Here is a 17,594-nt window from a genome sequence, read left to right on the forward strand (position 1 = left end):
TTTATTTTTCAACATCTGAGGGGGATGCATGTGTTTGTGTGCCTGCAGCAACGTACTATGTTAGTGGTCTGAACTGATTGCTTCTCATGTTAGAATTTTTACCCAGTTTTCGAAAACGATTCAAGCACAGTTGTTTTTTTTTTACTTTATAGAAATGAAAACCATGACAATGAAAGTACCTTTAGTAAGTGTGAAAGGAGTAAAATCTTCCTGCCTAGAGCGTGAAGCCACCCTGAATGTTTTTGATGCTCTGGGGTGTGTTGCTCACCGTAAGCTAAGAAACATACTGCTTCTCTGTGAACCAAATCCGTTAGGGGATGAAACTGCTGTGTGGTTTCAGTAAAACATCCGGTAGTAAATTTATTGACACAGTTAAGTCCTTTTGGTGACTTATCTCCCTAATTATTCAAGTTGAATAACTTGAGTTTCAGTTGGGTATGACAGTTGATTTGTCATATAGAATTTTCAAAGGAGGACAAGGCAGTGTCTGAATAAGAAAAATGTCTTTGCAGATCCTGTTAACAAACCTGGATTCCATATCCAGTTATTTGGCATTATGAAGAAAGAAGAATACAAGTCATTTTTAAAAAATAGTTCCAGATGTTTGGTTAGAGATTTGGTTTTATGATGTGTCTGTCCTTTTTTGTTTCCAGGCAATGGCTCAAGTCCGAAGACATTCAGAGAATCTCGTTACTTTTCTACAATAAAATACTAGAGAAAGAAGTAAGCTATTTTCCTTCAAAATCAATCATTTTGCCAAAATATTACTTTTAAAAAATTCCACCATGGAATTGTATTCATGTTTTTTTCACTCATGACATTTAAACTGCTTCTAACCGCGTCAGGTTTCTTCCCAGCTTTTCCTGTGGTGCTTCATGCAGATATGTTTTCCCACATTTCTTGTTGCTACATGTCTGTCTTTGTCTTGTCACCACTCTCAACACCCCTGGTAGTAAATGCTGTCTGTGATACGTGGGGCGATGGAGTTAACAAAGGGAAGGAGTTAGTACTTTGCTTTCTCAGTGGAAAGTTTTCTTAGAAAAGGTTTTAAAAGGAAGACAGATGATCGATTTCTTGAACATGTGTAAGCACATTTGTCTGTCCTTTATGACTGGATCACCACATTCTGTTGATTCTTATTTTATGGTTGGCTTTATTCCTTTGATAGCTATGTAAGTAAAAAGCTAAAGCTCTAAATTGTTCTTAGAAGCAATGATCAGTACATATATGTAAACTAAAAAATATGTGCAGTATATTGTATATACGTATTTACATGCAATATAATGTGTATGTGCAGTCAAACTATAATAATTCTACCTAATAAGCTGAAAAATGAAAAAAAAAAAAGGAAAAGGTTTTAAAGGGAGGCAAAATCCTTTCTGATAAGTTTATAATGTCTTTATACAAATTACTTTAAATTTTTGATAAAAGCATGAGATTTACATTCATCCCCTGTTTGGGAGAATTAGAAACCCTAAACTTTTAAGTTTCGTTGCATCTAAATAGTTTCACATTATGACTCGCAAAGTGAGAGCTATTTCAGGCACAGGTAAATAGGTGGACATTTACTTTGTACATGTCAAGCTTAACATGGATTTGCTAAAATAAATTAAGTAATTATAGCAGAAAGGACAATTGTTCCAGGTTGGCCTTTTGTTTTGTGTCGATCTAGAAAAGAAACAGGTTAGAGGTAAGATGTCCATCATCCAGCCATATAATTACAGCCTTAATTTGAACAAAAGCTACCATATTAGTGGCAGCAGTCACTGCAATGATAGTAAAACTCTGTTGAGGAAATGTAGTTCATTGTTTTATGGATATTGAAATGGACATACCACATATCAAAAATCCTTCCACAATTCGTTAAGGTTGGATCTTACAGTTACACCAGAACTGTCTTTTATATTAGTTAGTGGCCAAGAAGGTCAGTTGTGTGCTTCTAAGTCAGAGCCTTGACTGCAGTAAGTTTACCAAATTGCTGTTTTATATAATTTTTTATTATTTTTATTATTATTATTATTATTATTATTATTATTATTATTATTAATGGCTATTTTATCTTTGAACAACTTATACATTAATGACTACTTATTGTTTAAATGTTAAATTATTTCCTTCCTGATAAAAATCTTTTTCTTTTATTAATACCACTCCTTTCCTTTATTAATACCATGGAGAGATTCCAACTCATGTCTCTATACACAGCGCAGAAGACAAGGGCATAATTGAAAGCATAAAACATGATCACATTTTAGTAATTATGCTAATATAGCTTCTTCATCAGGATGTAAATTATCCTGGCTATTAAGTCACAAAATTCACCCAAAAATATTCTAGTAAACAGAAAGTGATCATCATTCAAACAGGAAGCTTTTGCTGACGTTCCCCATGTGAGCATTTGCAGAGGCCGGCTCTGAGGCAGACATTAGACAGCACTGAGACTCAAGCTCACTTTCTGTCCTCCTATTCCCAGCCTGCTCTTCAGGCTGGCAGGAGGGGTAAAAGACAGCAAGACAGAGGGGAGGAGTCAGACCACCAGAGATCCGCCATCCACACCAAAACCCCAGAGGCTAAACCCAAGAAATACACACCTAACTTCCCAGCACTTGGGAAACTGCAGATGTAGCTAATGCAACCTGTCAGCGTTGTCAGGAGGTTTCTATAGCATTGCCACAAACACTTTATTTCCATTCATTTTTTTAGAGAACCCTCTTTTGAGAGGCAGTAGAGACTCACGGTTGGAAGCCTGGGTTTGGAGCCAGTCTACCTGGGTGAAGATCTTGGTTTTGCCATGTGCTGTGTATTTCTGAATGTTAATCAGTCATTCTGGTCCAAAGTTCCTTTATCCAAAACTTGGGACAATAATAGTTCCTGTCTTGGGCAGTTGTTGTGAGGATTAAGTGAGTTAGTCCATGGAAGCGTGGAGAGTACCCAGCACACCATCACCATCATAAAGGTGATATGTGACAGACCACTATCACATCATGATTGCAGCACTGGCCAGCTTGTCCTGCTAACTCAAGCAGGGACAGTCCCAACCAGGCAGCCACATTGATCCATTTATGATCCTCGATGTTATGGAAAGTTGCTTGAACCTGCCAATTATGCTGGATGAGTAGCTAGGGTGTCCAGCAGCCAGCCCCAGACAGGCAAACAGAACGATCGGAGACCTAGAACAGAGCCTGCTGGTCTTCTGTCTTGTAAATTCACTCACTATAATAAAATAAAATACTAAAACGATTAAATCAAATGAGGAAATTGCATTTCCTCAATAGTGTTCAAAAGTAAAATATTATTACGTGAAGTGATTTGCTTTCCCCAAGTAATCGGGGACCTCAGACCCACAAGGGAACCGGGACACCTGCAGGTGACGTCCCTGCAGTCCCCTCACTCATCTTCCTGGCCAGGTGCCCACTCTCCTTGATGGAGTGATCTGAGTGCCTTTAAATGGGTTTCTGAACAGTTGGACTCATAAAACTCATGGCCGTCAGAGTCCCTCCTTCACCGCTCATTTGGAGGGAGGAAGCTCACACTGCTGGAGATGAGCAGCCCTTGTCCTTAGCTCATGTTTTGCCACAATCTACAAGTGACGAGTGTGATGCGTGAACTAGATACGGTCAGGCTGCCGGATGATCGTTTCAGCCCTTCTCTTAGAAAGCCCCTCATTCCTGGTTTCTTTCCTCCTGTCAGTACCGAGCCACGGCACTGCCAGCGTTCAAGTATTACGTGACCTGCGCCTGCCTCATCTTCTTCTGCATCTTCATCGTGCAGATCCTGGTGTTACCCAAGTAAGTGCGCACGGCTCTCCTCTGCGGTTCTCACTGGGCGTGCCTCTCTGCTGGGGCCCCGGCGTACTGAAGGGTATGAGAGGATGGATAGTTTCCACCAGAGCGCTTATGTAACATGGTGGAGGGGGGAGCAGGGAGGGGACGCAGGGCGGGGCAGGTTAATTCAGGATCCACGAAGCTGAGCGCCCCCCACTACCCGCGTGTCACACTTAGTTACAGTAATTCTGGATTTTCAAGGTGGACATGTTGATTCACTTTATTGGGATGTTTTTAAATAAATTTAGCCATTTTACTTTGATTTCCATACTATGCTGATACTTATGTGTAAGAAACATAATCCAATCAACTTTACCCAGAAAGGGCAACATCACCAGATGTTGCCTCTAGTAAACAAGTAACCCTGTTGTATATTGAAAGGACAAAGCCTGCAGTGGGCTCACTTGCCCACCCACCCATCCTGACCTCATGTTCCCCTCCCTCAAGTCCACCCTCTCCGCCGTCTCCGATGGTTGCGAGTCCCTGTCCAGCTCGCCCCTCCCCAGAGAGACCTGGAACAGACAGGAGAACTGAGTAACCAGATTGCACATCTTCACATTTGTCCACCTACTGGGAAAATCCAGGAATCACTCTGATTCCTATGTCGTCTTTCCCTCGTACCTTCTTAGTGAGTGCGATTTAAGTCAGCTGAGTTCCTTTAAAGAAACGGATTCTTTCTCATTGTACAGTCTAAAGGAAAAGAAGACTCTTGTCCCTCTTCCAACAGTTGGGGATCAGAAGGAACTTCTAAGACACGTTTCCTTTCCCCTGATCATTGCGTGTTTTGCAAAGGCCGCAGTGACCGTCTCCAGTCTAGCTGGCATTCCTTGTGTGGTTGCGTTTAACTTCAGCAGGACCGCCCGCATTTGTGGGCAACTTGAGTTGCTGAGGCTGGGTTACAGTTGGTCTTATGAAGATGTGAGCAAACTAGAAGGAAATGGTCTGCCTTCCCCTCTGTACTCCAAACAACACCAAACAGTGTTCTGGGCACTGAGCCAACACCAGGTATTTGTAGATTAATGACAAATCAAAGTGTTCCTCATACATGTATGGTTCCAAAGCTCTCCACCCACTTTTAGAAGAAGTTCCACTGGGCGTCCCCTCCCTCCCCCATAAATTAGCATTGAAATACGTTCGCCAGATGAGTTCTTCCTGTCGACCTACACAGCCTTGACTGAAATCTGTCAGCCTATCAGTTTTCCATCAGCAAAAATGTTAACAAATTGAGCTGCTTTTAAGTTCAGCTGTTGTTGCACAGACAAGGCTCACTGAATAGGAGAGGGGCATTTAGAAAGTGATGTAGGTGAAGCAGGTGTCACCCAGGGACGCAGGCCCTTGTTGATACTCTGAAGTAGATAAGGTCTTGCCTTTTTCTACATCTTCCTATTGGAGGAGTATTTTTATATTTTCTATGTCACGGTGAAGATAGGGTTTCTCTCCTGCTGTTGGGACGGGAGACCATGACTAGGGCATTATAAACGACCAGACCAAAGAAGACAGAAAGACTTCTGGGGACTAGGAAAAACCTGTCATGAAATGACAGTGTTTTAAAAAAAAAAATCAAGTTGACGTCATCTCTGTCTTTGCTTTTATTTTCTTGTCTCTTTTCTGTTGCATTGCTTATGGGAACCCGTGGAAGTTCATTTTCTCGGGCATCATTACCAATTATTGTGTTTCTCTTGAACAACAAGTTGGACTTTGAGCATGAACACTGTGAAATAGGTGCTGGGTCCTTCTTCCTCTTTGTGTTGGCAGTTAGAAAGCTCAGAGTAAGGTCTGTGGACGCCTCTAAGAGCGCTAAGACCTGCACTTCTGTACCAGCCTCGTAGTGTGGTATATCATATTATATTAGTCTTTTTCCTTCACTTTTCTTTTATTCTAATGTCCTAATTTTTCTTTTTTTCCTTTTAAATATTCTTGCTGTGCAATATTTCAAAGATACAGAAAAAGTACAGCGCTTAATGTAATAAATGTGCATTTGCACACAATCCAGGCTTCACAAACGATAATCCTGTCGTATTTACTGTATGTGCATTTCCATGCTCTTGGGGCCATTATTGGTTGAGTGTATTTCCTGTAAACAATATCCGTTTTTATTTTTCATTTATTCAAAAAGATCTCATATCTTTTTGTATATTAATATGACTTTATTCCATTTGTGTTTTAATTCGTTTATTGCTGTGTGTGGACCTACTTCTACTCTCTTATTTCATGTTTCATTTACTTTGCTTTTCTTTGGTTTTCCCCACACCCGCGTCCCCCATCCTCCTAACCTCCGAAAGACGGATCCAGTTTTCTCTATTCTTAATTTTCCTTGACTGGTTAGGAAATACATACAGATATATATAATGGGGAATATTTTATATACGGCAGATGGGGGGGCTCCTATATATTCTTCTTTCAATGATTGGCATTGAAATCTTAACATATATTTTTAATTTAATAAAGCCTAAAGTTAATCCTTATGTCTCTTCTGTGTAACTGTTTCTTAGGATTGTAATTCCAGATGGTAATTATAGTCAGTATTTATTTAGAGTTACCCACATTCTTTACCATTCTATTGGCTCATCGGTGCTTTTTAAAAGTTATTTCATCAAGTTTGTTCTTGCTGATGTCCGTCATGTATTAGTTCTCTTCTTTATGATCTGTGAGTAGTAATAGCTCCTATTTTTTGTTTGTATTGAAGTATCTTTATCTGCTTTATGTCGCATTGGCGCTTGAATAATAGTTTGGGTATAAAATTCTAGATTAACTCTTATTTCCCCTTAGGATTGCAATGCTATTATTGCACTGGATCTCACTTCTGTTGTTGCTAAGGAAATGTCTTCTGTCAGCACCATTACATGCCTTTTCAGGCAACCTGTCTTTCTCTATGTGTGCTTTGGAGGGGGGGTTGGAGGGGTGTGGCTGGATTTTTTAGTACGTGGCTTCTAGATACGTATTTGTCCTTATTTCCCTAAGTGACAAGGTGTGATTATTTTTCAATCTGAGGATTCATGTCCTTGCTTAGTTCTCAGTGATTCTTTGCCTGTATCACCTTATGTATTGCTTCTCCTCTCTTTTCTGTGTTCTTTCCTTCTGAAACTCTTAATAATTGTATATTGTGCTGTTCATTCTGTGCTCCAGGTCCTGTCATTTTTCCTCAAAGTTCCCACCTCTTTACTTCTTTGTGTTGCCTTCTGGTGGCTTCCTCACCCACTTTTTCATATCTAAGAAGCCTTTTATTTGAATTTTTCCTGTAATTCTATATTGTACCTGTGAATTTATTTTTTCCCTTTTATTTTCAGATTTGAAACATATTATCTGAAGGTGTGACCTGTTTTATTATGTTATTTGTGTTCATAAATGTGTGAATCCTGTTATTTAGTCTGCCTGTTGTCTGTTTCATGGGCATGTGTGTCTTTGGTGTCATCTGTCACTTCTACTGTGAGTTCATCAAAGCAAGGGTCTTGGTCCATGGTAACCTCCGATGTTCTGAGTCATTAAGGCATCACTGTGATGTGGTTTTCACTGTGTCTCTGCCAGGTACCTCTGTGGTTCACCAGTGCAACTCACAATATATTTTTAAAATCCTTAGGTCAAGATTCCTTTACTAAACAGGTCACGTGAATTTCATTAGCCCCATAATATGGGTCAGGGTTGGGGGTCTTAGTTTTCCAAGGTTACTCTTTTTCCACTTATGACCCTACACGTACAGTCGGCTTCCCTGAAAATTACTCGACTATTGGGCGTAGTTTTTATGTTTCCTGTTTCCTGGCTGGACAGCGCTTAATGGCTTCTGACTGTATTCAAGAGCTCAGTTCTAATTTTCGATTAAAATATCTGTGACCATCACCTACCTTGTAGACATTACACGTCACACCCTAAGGCCTGTATCAGCCCCTGGTCCCCCGGGCCATTTAGCATCAACGCCTCGCAGCTTCCTGCTCTGAATACCCTCTGTATGTCTGGTGTGTGCTCTTCCTTGCTATGAGTGCATCTGTTTAAAAATAATAATTTTGTTGTATTCTATGAAGCATTTTCATTGAGATAACGGTGCTTCCCACTTTTTCTGATACACCCTCACTTGTTTTTAAATATACTGAATTATGGTTTGGTTTGGTTTGGTCTCCTTTTGGTAAACTGCCTTGTGTTTTTGGGGGGGGAGAAAGGAGAGGAATGATTAAATGAGTGAGGAAGTGAATAAATAAAGGAACAAGTGAATGAATAACTAGTAATAGAGGAATTTGTGACCTTGAAAAGACCAGTAAGAGGAAGTATCTCCCTGAAAGAGGGCCTTACATCATCCCTTTTTGGCCCATAATTTTTGAATCTGGTCTCAGATTTTGAACAGATGTAATTAAATTATTAGTTGGCTTCTTTTTTTGGAATTTTTTTTCACTTCTGTCTGCGTTGTACTATAAATTTATCAGAAATGTAAGCAACCTTCAAAGGCCAGAAATGATCAAGCATGAATTTTTTGCATTTTATTAGTAGTCTCCCTCATATTGTCTGCCAAACTAAGTAGATTATGTTAAATCAGGCATGACAGTTACTAAAATAAAGATGACTTTTTTCCAATAAAGTTCAGTTAAATATCATGTGTTTCATTAGCCCAAGTAAAATTAAGAATAATTATTCCTTAAGGAAAATTACTAGCAAATTACAGTCTTAAATATCTTAGAACTACTTCGTCTACTTAGATTCTTTAATATGCATTCAATTACTCATGTCAATAATCAATGCTTATTAATTCTTTAATACTCATTTCAAAAGAGTCACTCAATTTGTTTTCATCTTCAGAAAGGAAAAAAAAATAGGAGAAAGTTTAATGGTAAAATTGTTCGTGTCCATTGAAAGCAGACTTGGATTTCTATACACAAATGATAGTGAATAACTATCGTGAAGGCAGTTTGCTTTGGTGGGCAGCCATATTGGTGGGGCCAAAGTTTGGGTACCATGAGAGTAAATGACTCCCTGCATACTTTGATGCAGTGAGTGTGAATCTTAGAGCAAAGCAAAAGGAAGGAAGGAAGGAAGGAAGGAAGGAAGGAAGGAAGGAAGGAAGAAAGAAAAGAGAAGCAAATAAAAAGAAGATAATTTTCACTGTCTGAGATAAATGAACCATGTAGCTTTTACTGAGATGAACAATATTCAACTTTGGATTCAGGTCATCTGAAAGTAAGAAAAAGCCTCAAAATTAGTAGCCTGGTCATTAGCAGTTTAGCACCTTCCCCATGATCAAAGACAGAGGTAGGGTGATTCTCTGTCCCTTAGATTCCTTGGGCTCCTCAGTCCCTCCAGCACACAGCTCTACTTTCTGTAGACTTTTGTCCTCACCCTCATTCTCAAAATGATAGCATCCACATTCTGAGCAACAGGATCAATGAACAGACCCAGAAGCAGAGGTTCAAAAGCATTTATACCTGCCATCTCTGAGGATGCCTTCCAGAAACTGCCTCATGACACTTTGGTTTATAACTCAAAACTGAGATCTTAGTCACATGCACAAACCTAGCTGCAAGGGAGGCTGGAATATGTAGCCTTTAGTCTGTGTGACAGGGTGCCTCTCTGAAAATTCTGATATCAGGAAAAAATGGAATTCATGAAAACCAGTACTGTCTCCAGGCATAAAAAGTGATTTTTGTTGTAGTTTCCTGGCACAGTGGTCTCGTCCCTGGTGTAGTAAGATTTGAGGAACAACAGCAATCAAAAGGGAGCTGAACATTTTTACTCAATGAAACAGGACAGTGTACTTTTATGTTGCATCTAGAGGTATATTCTGAGAATTTGCAATAGAAGTAAAAATAAATAAGAGAAATTTATACATGCATTCAGCCAATCATTTGTGGAATCGCTCAAAATCTATTTATTGAGTAGTAGTATTTCTATACCAAGCATAGCTAGAGATGCTGGAAAAGCAGCAGTAACCCCCAAAAGTCCTTTCTCTCATTTAACTTACACTCTATTGGGGGCACAACAATGATGTAATAAACAAATTCATATCAGTTATTTAGTGGTGATAAGTTTTGAGAAAAATTAAAACAGTGGGGAACTGTAGAGTTGAGGAGAGGTGGTATTTCAGATGAGGGCTGTTGGAGACACATCACTGACTCAGTGATATTGAAACAGAAATCTGAGTAAATTGAAATGGGAATGATGTGGATATCTGGCAGAAGAACATTCTAGATGATGGGAGCCACAGGTGTGTTCAAGGACCAGGAAGGAGTGGTGGTGGGAGCAGAGTGAGTTCAGGGAGGGCAGTGGAGATGGGGGCATAGGAACCTGCAGGAGGTGGGGCGTGTTGGCCCTCACAGCTACTGGAGGAACTTTGGACTTGATGCTGAGCGTGATGGGGAGCCCTGGACTACTCCCGGCTGAGGACATGATCTAGTGGTGCTTCAAAGTATTGCTCTTGCTGCTCCAGAAGAGGGTGGGAGGAAATAGGAAGACCGTGTAAGATGATGGTTTGCACTAGAGTGGCAGTGGAGGTGTAAAACGTGGTCAAATTCTGGGATACATTATTAAGAACTGTAAGAAAAGTCTTGCTACTGGATGGGAAATGAAGAATGAGAAAGAGAAGTTCTGTGGGGTTTTTTTTGTTAATTTTGGCTTTTGATTTTGGCCTGAGCAACTGGAAAAATTGGGCAGTCATTTACAGAGGGGGAGAATCCTGGGGAAGGAACAGGTTGGAGAGGGGCATGAAATGAGGGGCACAGCTCCAGGCATCAGACGTGTGTGTGCGTATTAGACATCCAGGCCATGGGGCTTCGCAGAGGCAAGAAGCACATGTGTGACCCCGTGGTTCATGGGGGAGTGAGGGGTGGGGCCGTAATTCAGAAAAATCATCACACAGCTAGGATACCTGTGGGAGGAGATGAGCTCACCTAAGGAGTGAGTGTAGAAAGAGAAGACTGTGGACCTCCTGAAAATTCAAGTCTTCTGTCCTTATGCTGCTATGAAATGGAAGCTCTTTGCTCTGCCGGATGGAACCCTTTTTCCCTTTCCCACATCACAGGACCTTCAAGTGGCCAGAACATCACAAAGCTGCTAAGTCTGAGTGTCAGGGAAAGGCTGCTGTAATCTGTCCTGGTGATGGATATTTAAATGCCTTTTCACCTTTTGATTCTTTTTTTCTTTTGCCAAATTCTCCTTCATTTTGAAGTTCTATCACTTGTCACTTAAAAGGGGGGTGGGTATTATTTCTTGCTGACTATAAGGAAGAGTTTTCATCCCTCAGTTCTCATTGTCCTTGTTAAACACTGTGTAACAGATGTGAACAGAGCATTGATCTGTGTCATTCCTGGGGGAGGAAGCTGAGGATACAGAGGGAGGTGGCACATGAAAGTCATCACATTAAATAGAACTCCAGAGAAAAACACCATTATTTACCCAGAGAAATGGTTTATAATTAATATAACTTTTAGACTTTTGGAGAGAGGATGCATATCTCTGCTGGATTTTTCTGTCAGCAAATGTGCTTCGTCGTCTCCATTGGGACCACTTGTAAGCAACAAACTGGCTGGAAAAAGAGAGAGGAGAAAGCACCTTGTCTCAAATCAGCCTTTGCCATATAATGTAACAATACACTTGATTAAAGTGCCAAAGTCAGAAATTACCAGTAAAAAGTGTAATTTTTCTTGCCTCCTGACAAGGGAGAGTCAAGTTTGTTTTTCAGAGTATATAAATCAAATTATGCCTATATGTTAAAAAAAAAAAACAGCTTTGCAACCAGAATGTTAATTAAAATTGATTGTATTACACAAACAACTTGGTGTGCTTAATGAGCCTGAACGTGCTTTTGACAGAACGGGAAGGGTAAATGGTTATAATTAAGAGCTTTAGACCAACCATTACTTCGCCTCGTGGTAGTTCTTGTTCCCTGGGGTGAAAGTTACATCCAACAGACGTGAGTGTCAACGTGTCATGGACTGGAGCACTGGATAGCCCCTGGTGGCACCCAGCAGGGAGAGTGAGCCACTCTGGGTCTGGATCTCAAGTTATGACATCATATTCTACATATGAGATCATACTATCTACTTGAAGAGACCAATTTACTTCTTCCTGTCCCATTTAATGCCTTTTATTTCATTTTCCCTGGCTGGAACCTGCAGTGTAACATTCAATAGAAGTTGCCACAGCACACGAGTATTCTTGTTCATGCTCTTAGGAGGAAAGCATCCAGTCTGTCATCATTAAGTGTGATGTTACCTGTCGGTTTTTCATAGATGCCCTTTATCAGGATAAAGGAAATCCCTTTTAATCATCTGCTGAAGGTTTTTATAATGAAAGGGGGTTGGACTTTTTCCTATTGAGCTTTTGAGATGACCATGTGGGGTTTTTTCCCCTTATCGTATTAATACATTGTATCACATAAATTGATTTTCAGATATTAAACCAACCTTGCATTTCTCAGATAAATCCCACTTGGTCATAGTATATAATCCTTTTTATATGGACTAGATTTGGTTTGCTAATATTTCATCAAAGGTGTTTGTATCTATATTTGTAAGACACATTGGTGTCCAGTTTTGTTTTCTTATGATGTTCTTGTCTGATATTGGTATCAGGGTGATACTGGACTCATGGAATCAGTTGGTAACTGTTCCATCCCATTTATTTTCTGGAGCAGTTTTGAAAAAGTGGCATTAATTCTTCTTTAAGTGTTATGTAGAATTCACCACTGAAGCCATCTGAGAATGTGCTTTTTCTTTGTGAATAGTTTTAATTTTTGCTTTGTTTTTTAATTCCTAATTCAATCTCTTTACTTTTATAGGTCTGTTTGGGTTTTCTGTTTCTTATTGAGTCACATCTGATAGTTGTGGCATAACATACTTTTAAGATAATGCGCATTCCTGCTTTAAAGGGCACATGTCATCCATTCCACCAAAACAAAAAACAATGGTATTAGTATCACTGTTTTCCTTTACCAATTCCTTGTCCCCCTTTAATGGATTCTGACATTTGAGAAAAAGCAAAGTAGGGAACATGAGATGCATCCAGAAAAAAGATCACCAGGTGCTCTTCACTGTATCCAGTGGAGCATTATAAAATGTGGGAGTCAAATTTTAACACCCTTATTTTTCTCTCGGACTCTCATATAGCTGTTTGATCCAACTCTAGAATGTCCAGAGACTATATCCACCATCTTCATGGTGGAATGATTATTCCTAAAAACAAAAATTAAAATGCATTCCAGAAAACAAGAGCCTGTGAAACTCACTGTATTACAAGGATCTTTTTTTTAAACTCAGCTTCACAAAAGAAGTCACGTGACTTGAAAGGAGATTGACCCATGCTAATTCTCATTACATCTCTTGAGATTTGTGTAGTTAAAGGCCAGTATAATCCATAATCACCCATTCATAAGGAAATTCAGATACGGCATAACCTATGGAATATGTAGGTATTTTCTCAATACTTCTAATGAAAACTGAATGGTTTGCTCTTTATCAAAGGAAAAAGGAAGAAAGTTGGAAAAGTATCTGATTCTAATTATTCCTAGAATTCCATCTAACCACTCATGGTATCATACTACATAGAAAAAATGTGAGTTGATGGATTAGAGTCCTATAAAGAAAGCAGAAATGTCCTCAGGCATTTCAACAAGCAAATTTGATAAAGGAAAGTGTTTATCGAATGAGAGGAAAGCTGAGAAACAGAACAGGGGATGGGAAAGCAACCAAGAGGAACAGGAGAACTTGCTACCACCCTAAGTTTGAAATGACACAGGGTGGATGTGGTGTCACCGGAAACTCAGGCTCCTGCACCTTCCTGCAGACACGGGACCATGAGCAGGCAGAACGCGTGCCAGACATGGACCTGGAACCTCAGGGACAGCAGGAGTGGCAGCCCATTCAGAAAACGACTGCTGAATAGAGAGCAAGGAAAAGTGCCCAGGCTTCTTCCTTCCCGCCCTTCCAGTCTTCCTCCGCTACGTCTCTTGGGGAACCAGTTGGCAACCTTCTTAGAACCAGTTGGCAAAGAGTCTGGAAAACGGAGTTTGTAGGAGATGGGATGGAAATGTGTTTGAAAACAAACAGGAAATTACCAGCACGCTTAGTGACAGATTTTCCCAAACTTGTGGAAAGACATCAGCCTCCAAAGGCAAGAACCTCTGTGAACAACAGCAAGAAGAATAAATGTCAGTAACACATGTGGTGTTATTATATTCAAACTGCTGAAGCCAAAGGGGAAAAGAAGAAAAAATTAACCTTAAATGCAGCCAGAGGGAAAAGACCTTGCATAAAAGTGAGGACTGACTTCTCATCAGAACCACTGATATAAATATGGTTCATCCTGAATGACATATTCAGTAAAAAGATTCATCTTTTTACGAGGTGAAAGGTATTTTGTAAATGAAAGAAAGCTAGAGGAATTCATCACCAGCAAACCTCTAGTTTTGCCGAGAAAAGAGATGCTAATGGAAGTTCTTCAAGTTGAACTGAAATTATACCAGAAGCAAATTATACCAGAATCCTCACAAGAGAATGAAGAGCAGGATATGCTTAATATGTGAGAGTGTGCACTTACATGGTATTAATTTTTCTGAAGGACAGCAGATTATTTAACACAAAAATAATAACTACAGTAAGAATTCTGATGGGGAGGAGAGTGGGGTTAAATTGTTGTCAGGATCTTTTGTATTTTTAAAGTGGTGCAATGTTAATGCTAAGTGACTTCTGATAAATTAATAATGTTTATTTTATTTCTTGAACAATCACTAAAAAGCACAAAGAGGTATAGCTTAAAAAATCAATGGAAGAAATAAAAAATACTATGGAAATATTAGATTAATGGAAAATGGCAGTAAAGGAGGAAGACAGAACCAAAAAGGCATGAGACAAACAGAAAACAAATGGAAAATGGTTTAAAACCAGACATATTATTATATGTATAAGGATTAAACACTTCAAATAAAAGCATGACAAAGCCACGTACTGTCTACAACAGATGTGCTTTCAATACAGAAGGAAGTTAGGTTGGAGTTAAGAGGATGGAAAATAGATTATATAAACAGTAAGCATAAGGAAGCTATGGTACATATATTAATATCAGACAAAGTAGATATGAAAGCATGAAGTATTAACAGAGATAGAGTGACATTGAAAAATAATGAAAGGTTCAATTCATCAGAAAATGCAAAATTTTTAAATGAAACATACTTAAAACACAGCTATAAAATACTTGAAAGGAAAAATCTTGAAAAAACAAAGAAAGAATTAGACTAATCAATAATCAGATTAGATCTTTTATATCCCTTACTATATATAAGGATATTGAAAATCTGAGCAAGATTATCAGCTTCCTGTGAATTGGCATTCATAGAACACTAAATCCAATAGTAAAATACATGTTATGTTAAACTGCACATGGACTATTGACCAAGATATAATATATATTATATATAGACATGATATAATACATTAATATATAAAATCATCTCAAGGGCGAGAGTAAGGTCATAGGTAGTGTGCTCAATCCCCAGAACCTCCATTAAAAAAAAAGAATAAATAAATAAATAAATCTAGTTACCCCCCCAAAAAGTTATTTTTAAAAAGTATTAAATATAAATAAATAAAAGTATCTCCACAAATTTGAAAAGATTGAAATAAATATGAAAAGATGAAAGTCTTACAGTCTGATACCAAACTACACTGACGTCAAATTAGAAATTGAAAACAATAGAATATCTAAAAATAACTCCCAACTATCTCAATGTTAAACTGTGTATGTCTGAATAACCTACAAGTCAAATTTAAAAAATCGCAAGACAAATTGAAAAATGTTTTGTGTCTCACAATACAATGTGTGGAATATAACTAAAACAGTAGTTTAGAGAGGAATTTATAGCTTTAAAATGCTTGTATTTGAAAAGGAGAATGGATTAAAAATCAGTTCTTTATGTTTCTAACTTAGGAAACCAGAAAAAAGATAAGCAAATCCAGTAAGTAGAGGGGGATTAATATTAAAGAAGAAAGAAGAAGTCAATAAAATAGAAAGCAACCAATACTGAAAAATACAAAGCTAAAAAGTTGGTTCTTTGAAAAAGTTGAAAAATGCCTAAACCAGTAGCAAGACTGATCAAGAAAGAAAAAACAGTAATAATCACTAACCACCCAAACTAATAATACAAGGAATAAACGGGGATTTACTACCGAACCTACAGATTTTAGCAAGATAAATATGGAATGTTATAAATTACTCAGGGCCAAAAAGATTTACAATTTAGATAAAATGGGAAAATTCATTGAAAAAAGCAACTTACCAAAACTGACACACAGTGGAATAGAAAATGTAAATGGGTATTTACCTATCTTAGAAATTAAATAATAATTTTAATTTTAAATAATTTTAAATGTATAAATTTAAATAATTTAAATTTAAATATAAATTTAAAATTAAATAATAAATTAAAAAAAATTTTTTTTACTCAAGTGATTTCTGTGTGAATTTTACCAGACATTTTAAGAAAATAAGATGGAAAGAACTGGTCAAATATGAACAGATTTTATAATTGTGAATGGATAAAAATGCCCTGTTCTTGGAAAGAGGCTCACAGATTGAGGCTGCAAACCAAACGCCACTTCTGTACCACTTTTACAAGATCTAGCTAAACATAAAAGACAGAGAAAGGTTGGAAATAAAGGATGAAAAATAGTTATTTCAGGGAACAGAAAAAAAAGGAAACCACAGTAAAACAGATTTCTCACAATACAGAGTTCAAATGAAAGGCACTTAGCATGAATAAAAAGACATATTACAGTACAGTCACCAAGAAAAGTTAACAATCACAAATCTTTATGCACTTCAGCATCTCTTTGAAATAAATAGACACTGTTAAAATGTTCAGATGTATTGACAGACCCACAGTCTTAGTTGGAAATGTTAATACATTCAATAAAACTGACAGACCAAATTGAACCAATAAATCAGCCCACTGAGGATCTGACTAACTCATCAGGCTCTGACAATAGATGTATTTAAAGAACATGCTTTGTTTCCAGCAAAAAGAAAATATATATCATTTTCAGAAATCCATGAGACATAATAGAAATAGAACATATTTAATCACACCCCAGAAGAAAAATAAATTGTGAAAGTACAAATAATGGAGACCACCATCTCTGATCAAACCTAATGAAATGAGAAATGACAAGGACAGACCAAAAATAATCTCCTTGTGAAATTACTCTCGTGTTAAAAGGAAATGGAAGTTGAAATTACAGGCTTTTTAGAAAAGAATGGCAATGAGTAGCTATAAATCAAAAGCTGCAGGAATAGGCTAAAGCAGTAATTATGGGAATATTTATGGCCTTAAATGCATTTATTAGAAAACACAAAAGATTGACAATAAATGACAATCAGAAAAAGAACAATTAAAGTTTAAATAAAGAGGGAGGAAGAGATTTTTAAAAGTTAAATCAGAAACCAATAATATAGAAAACAATCAGAAAGCATAGACCTTAATAAGCCAAAAGCTCATTCTTTGAGAAGATCAACAAAACATGCCAAGCTTCAAAAGTCCAAAGCAGAGAAAATGGGAAAAATAACATTGAGGGTAAGAAGGAATTGCTTCAAATATGGAGACTTTTAAAGTAACAAGGGAATATTATGTAGAATATTTCACATTCAAAAATCTAAACAAAATGAATAATTTTATGGGAAAATAGAGTCAGTAAAACATGACAGAAATGTGACGTATCTACTCCTAAAAATACTAAAAATAGGACCTGGGTTAGGAACACAGTTGTGTGGACTTAAATCCTAACCGCACCACTTGATAGGGGT

General features: G+C 37.9%; 1 protein-coding gene across 3 annotated transcripts in view; it reads left to right on the top strand.

Moving 5' to 3' along the window:
• The window catches only part of ADCY2 (adenylate cyclase 2), a 379,164-nt gene that overhangs the window by 282,649 nt on the left and 78,921 nt on the right, over positions 1-17,594 (top strand). For all 3 annotated transcript variants that reach the window (XM_032469849.1, XM_032469844.1, XM_032469848.1), the window contains 2 exons: positions 654-723; positions 3,691-3,788. In XM_032469849.1, the coding sequence (XP_032325740.1) occupies positions 654-723; positions 3,691-3,788 (168 nt within the window). The remainder of the gene's footprint in view (positions 1-653; positions 724-3,690; positions 3,789-17,594) is intronic.

Source organism: Camelus ferus, chromosome 3 (genome assembly GCF_009834535.1).
Source record: "Camelus ferus isolate YT-003-E chromosome 3, BCGSAC_Cfer_1.0, whole genome shotgun sequence".
NCBI lineage: Eukaryota > Metazoa > Chordata > Mammalia > Artiodactyla > Camelidae > Camelus > Camelus ferus.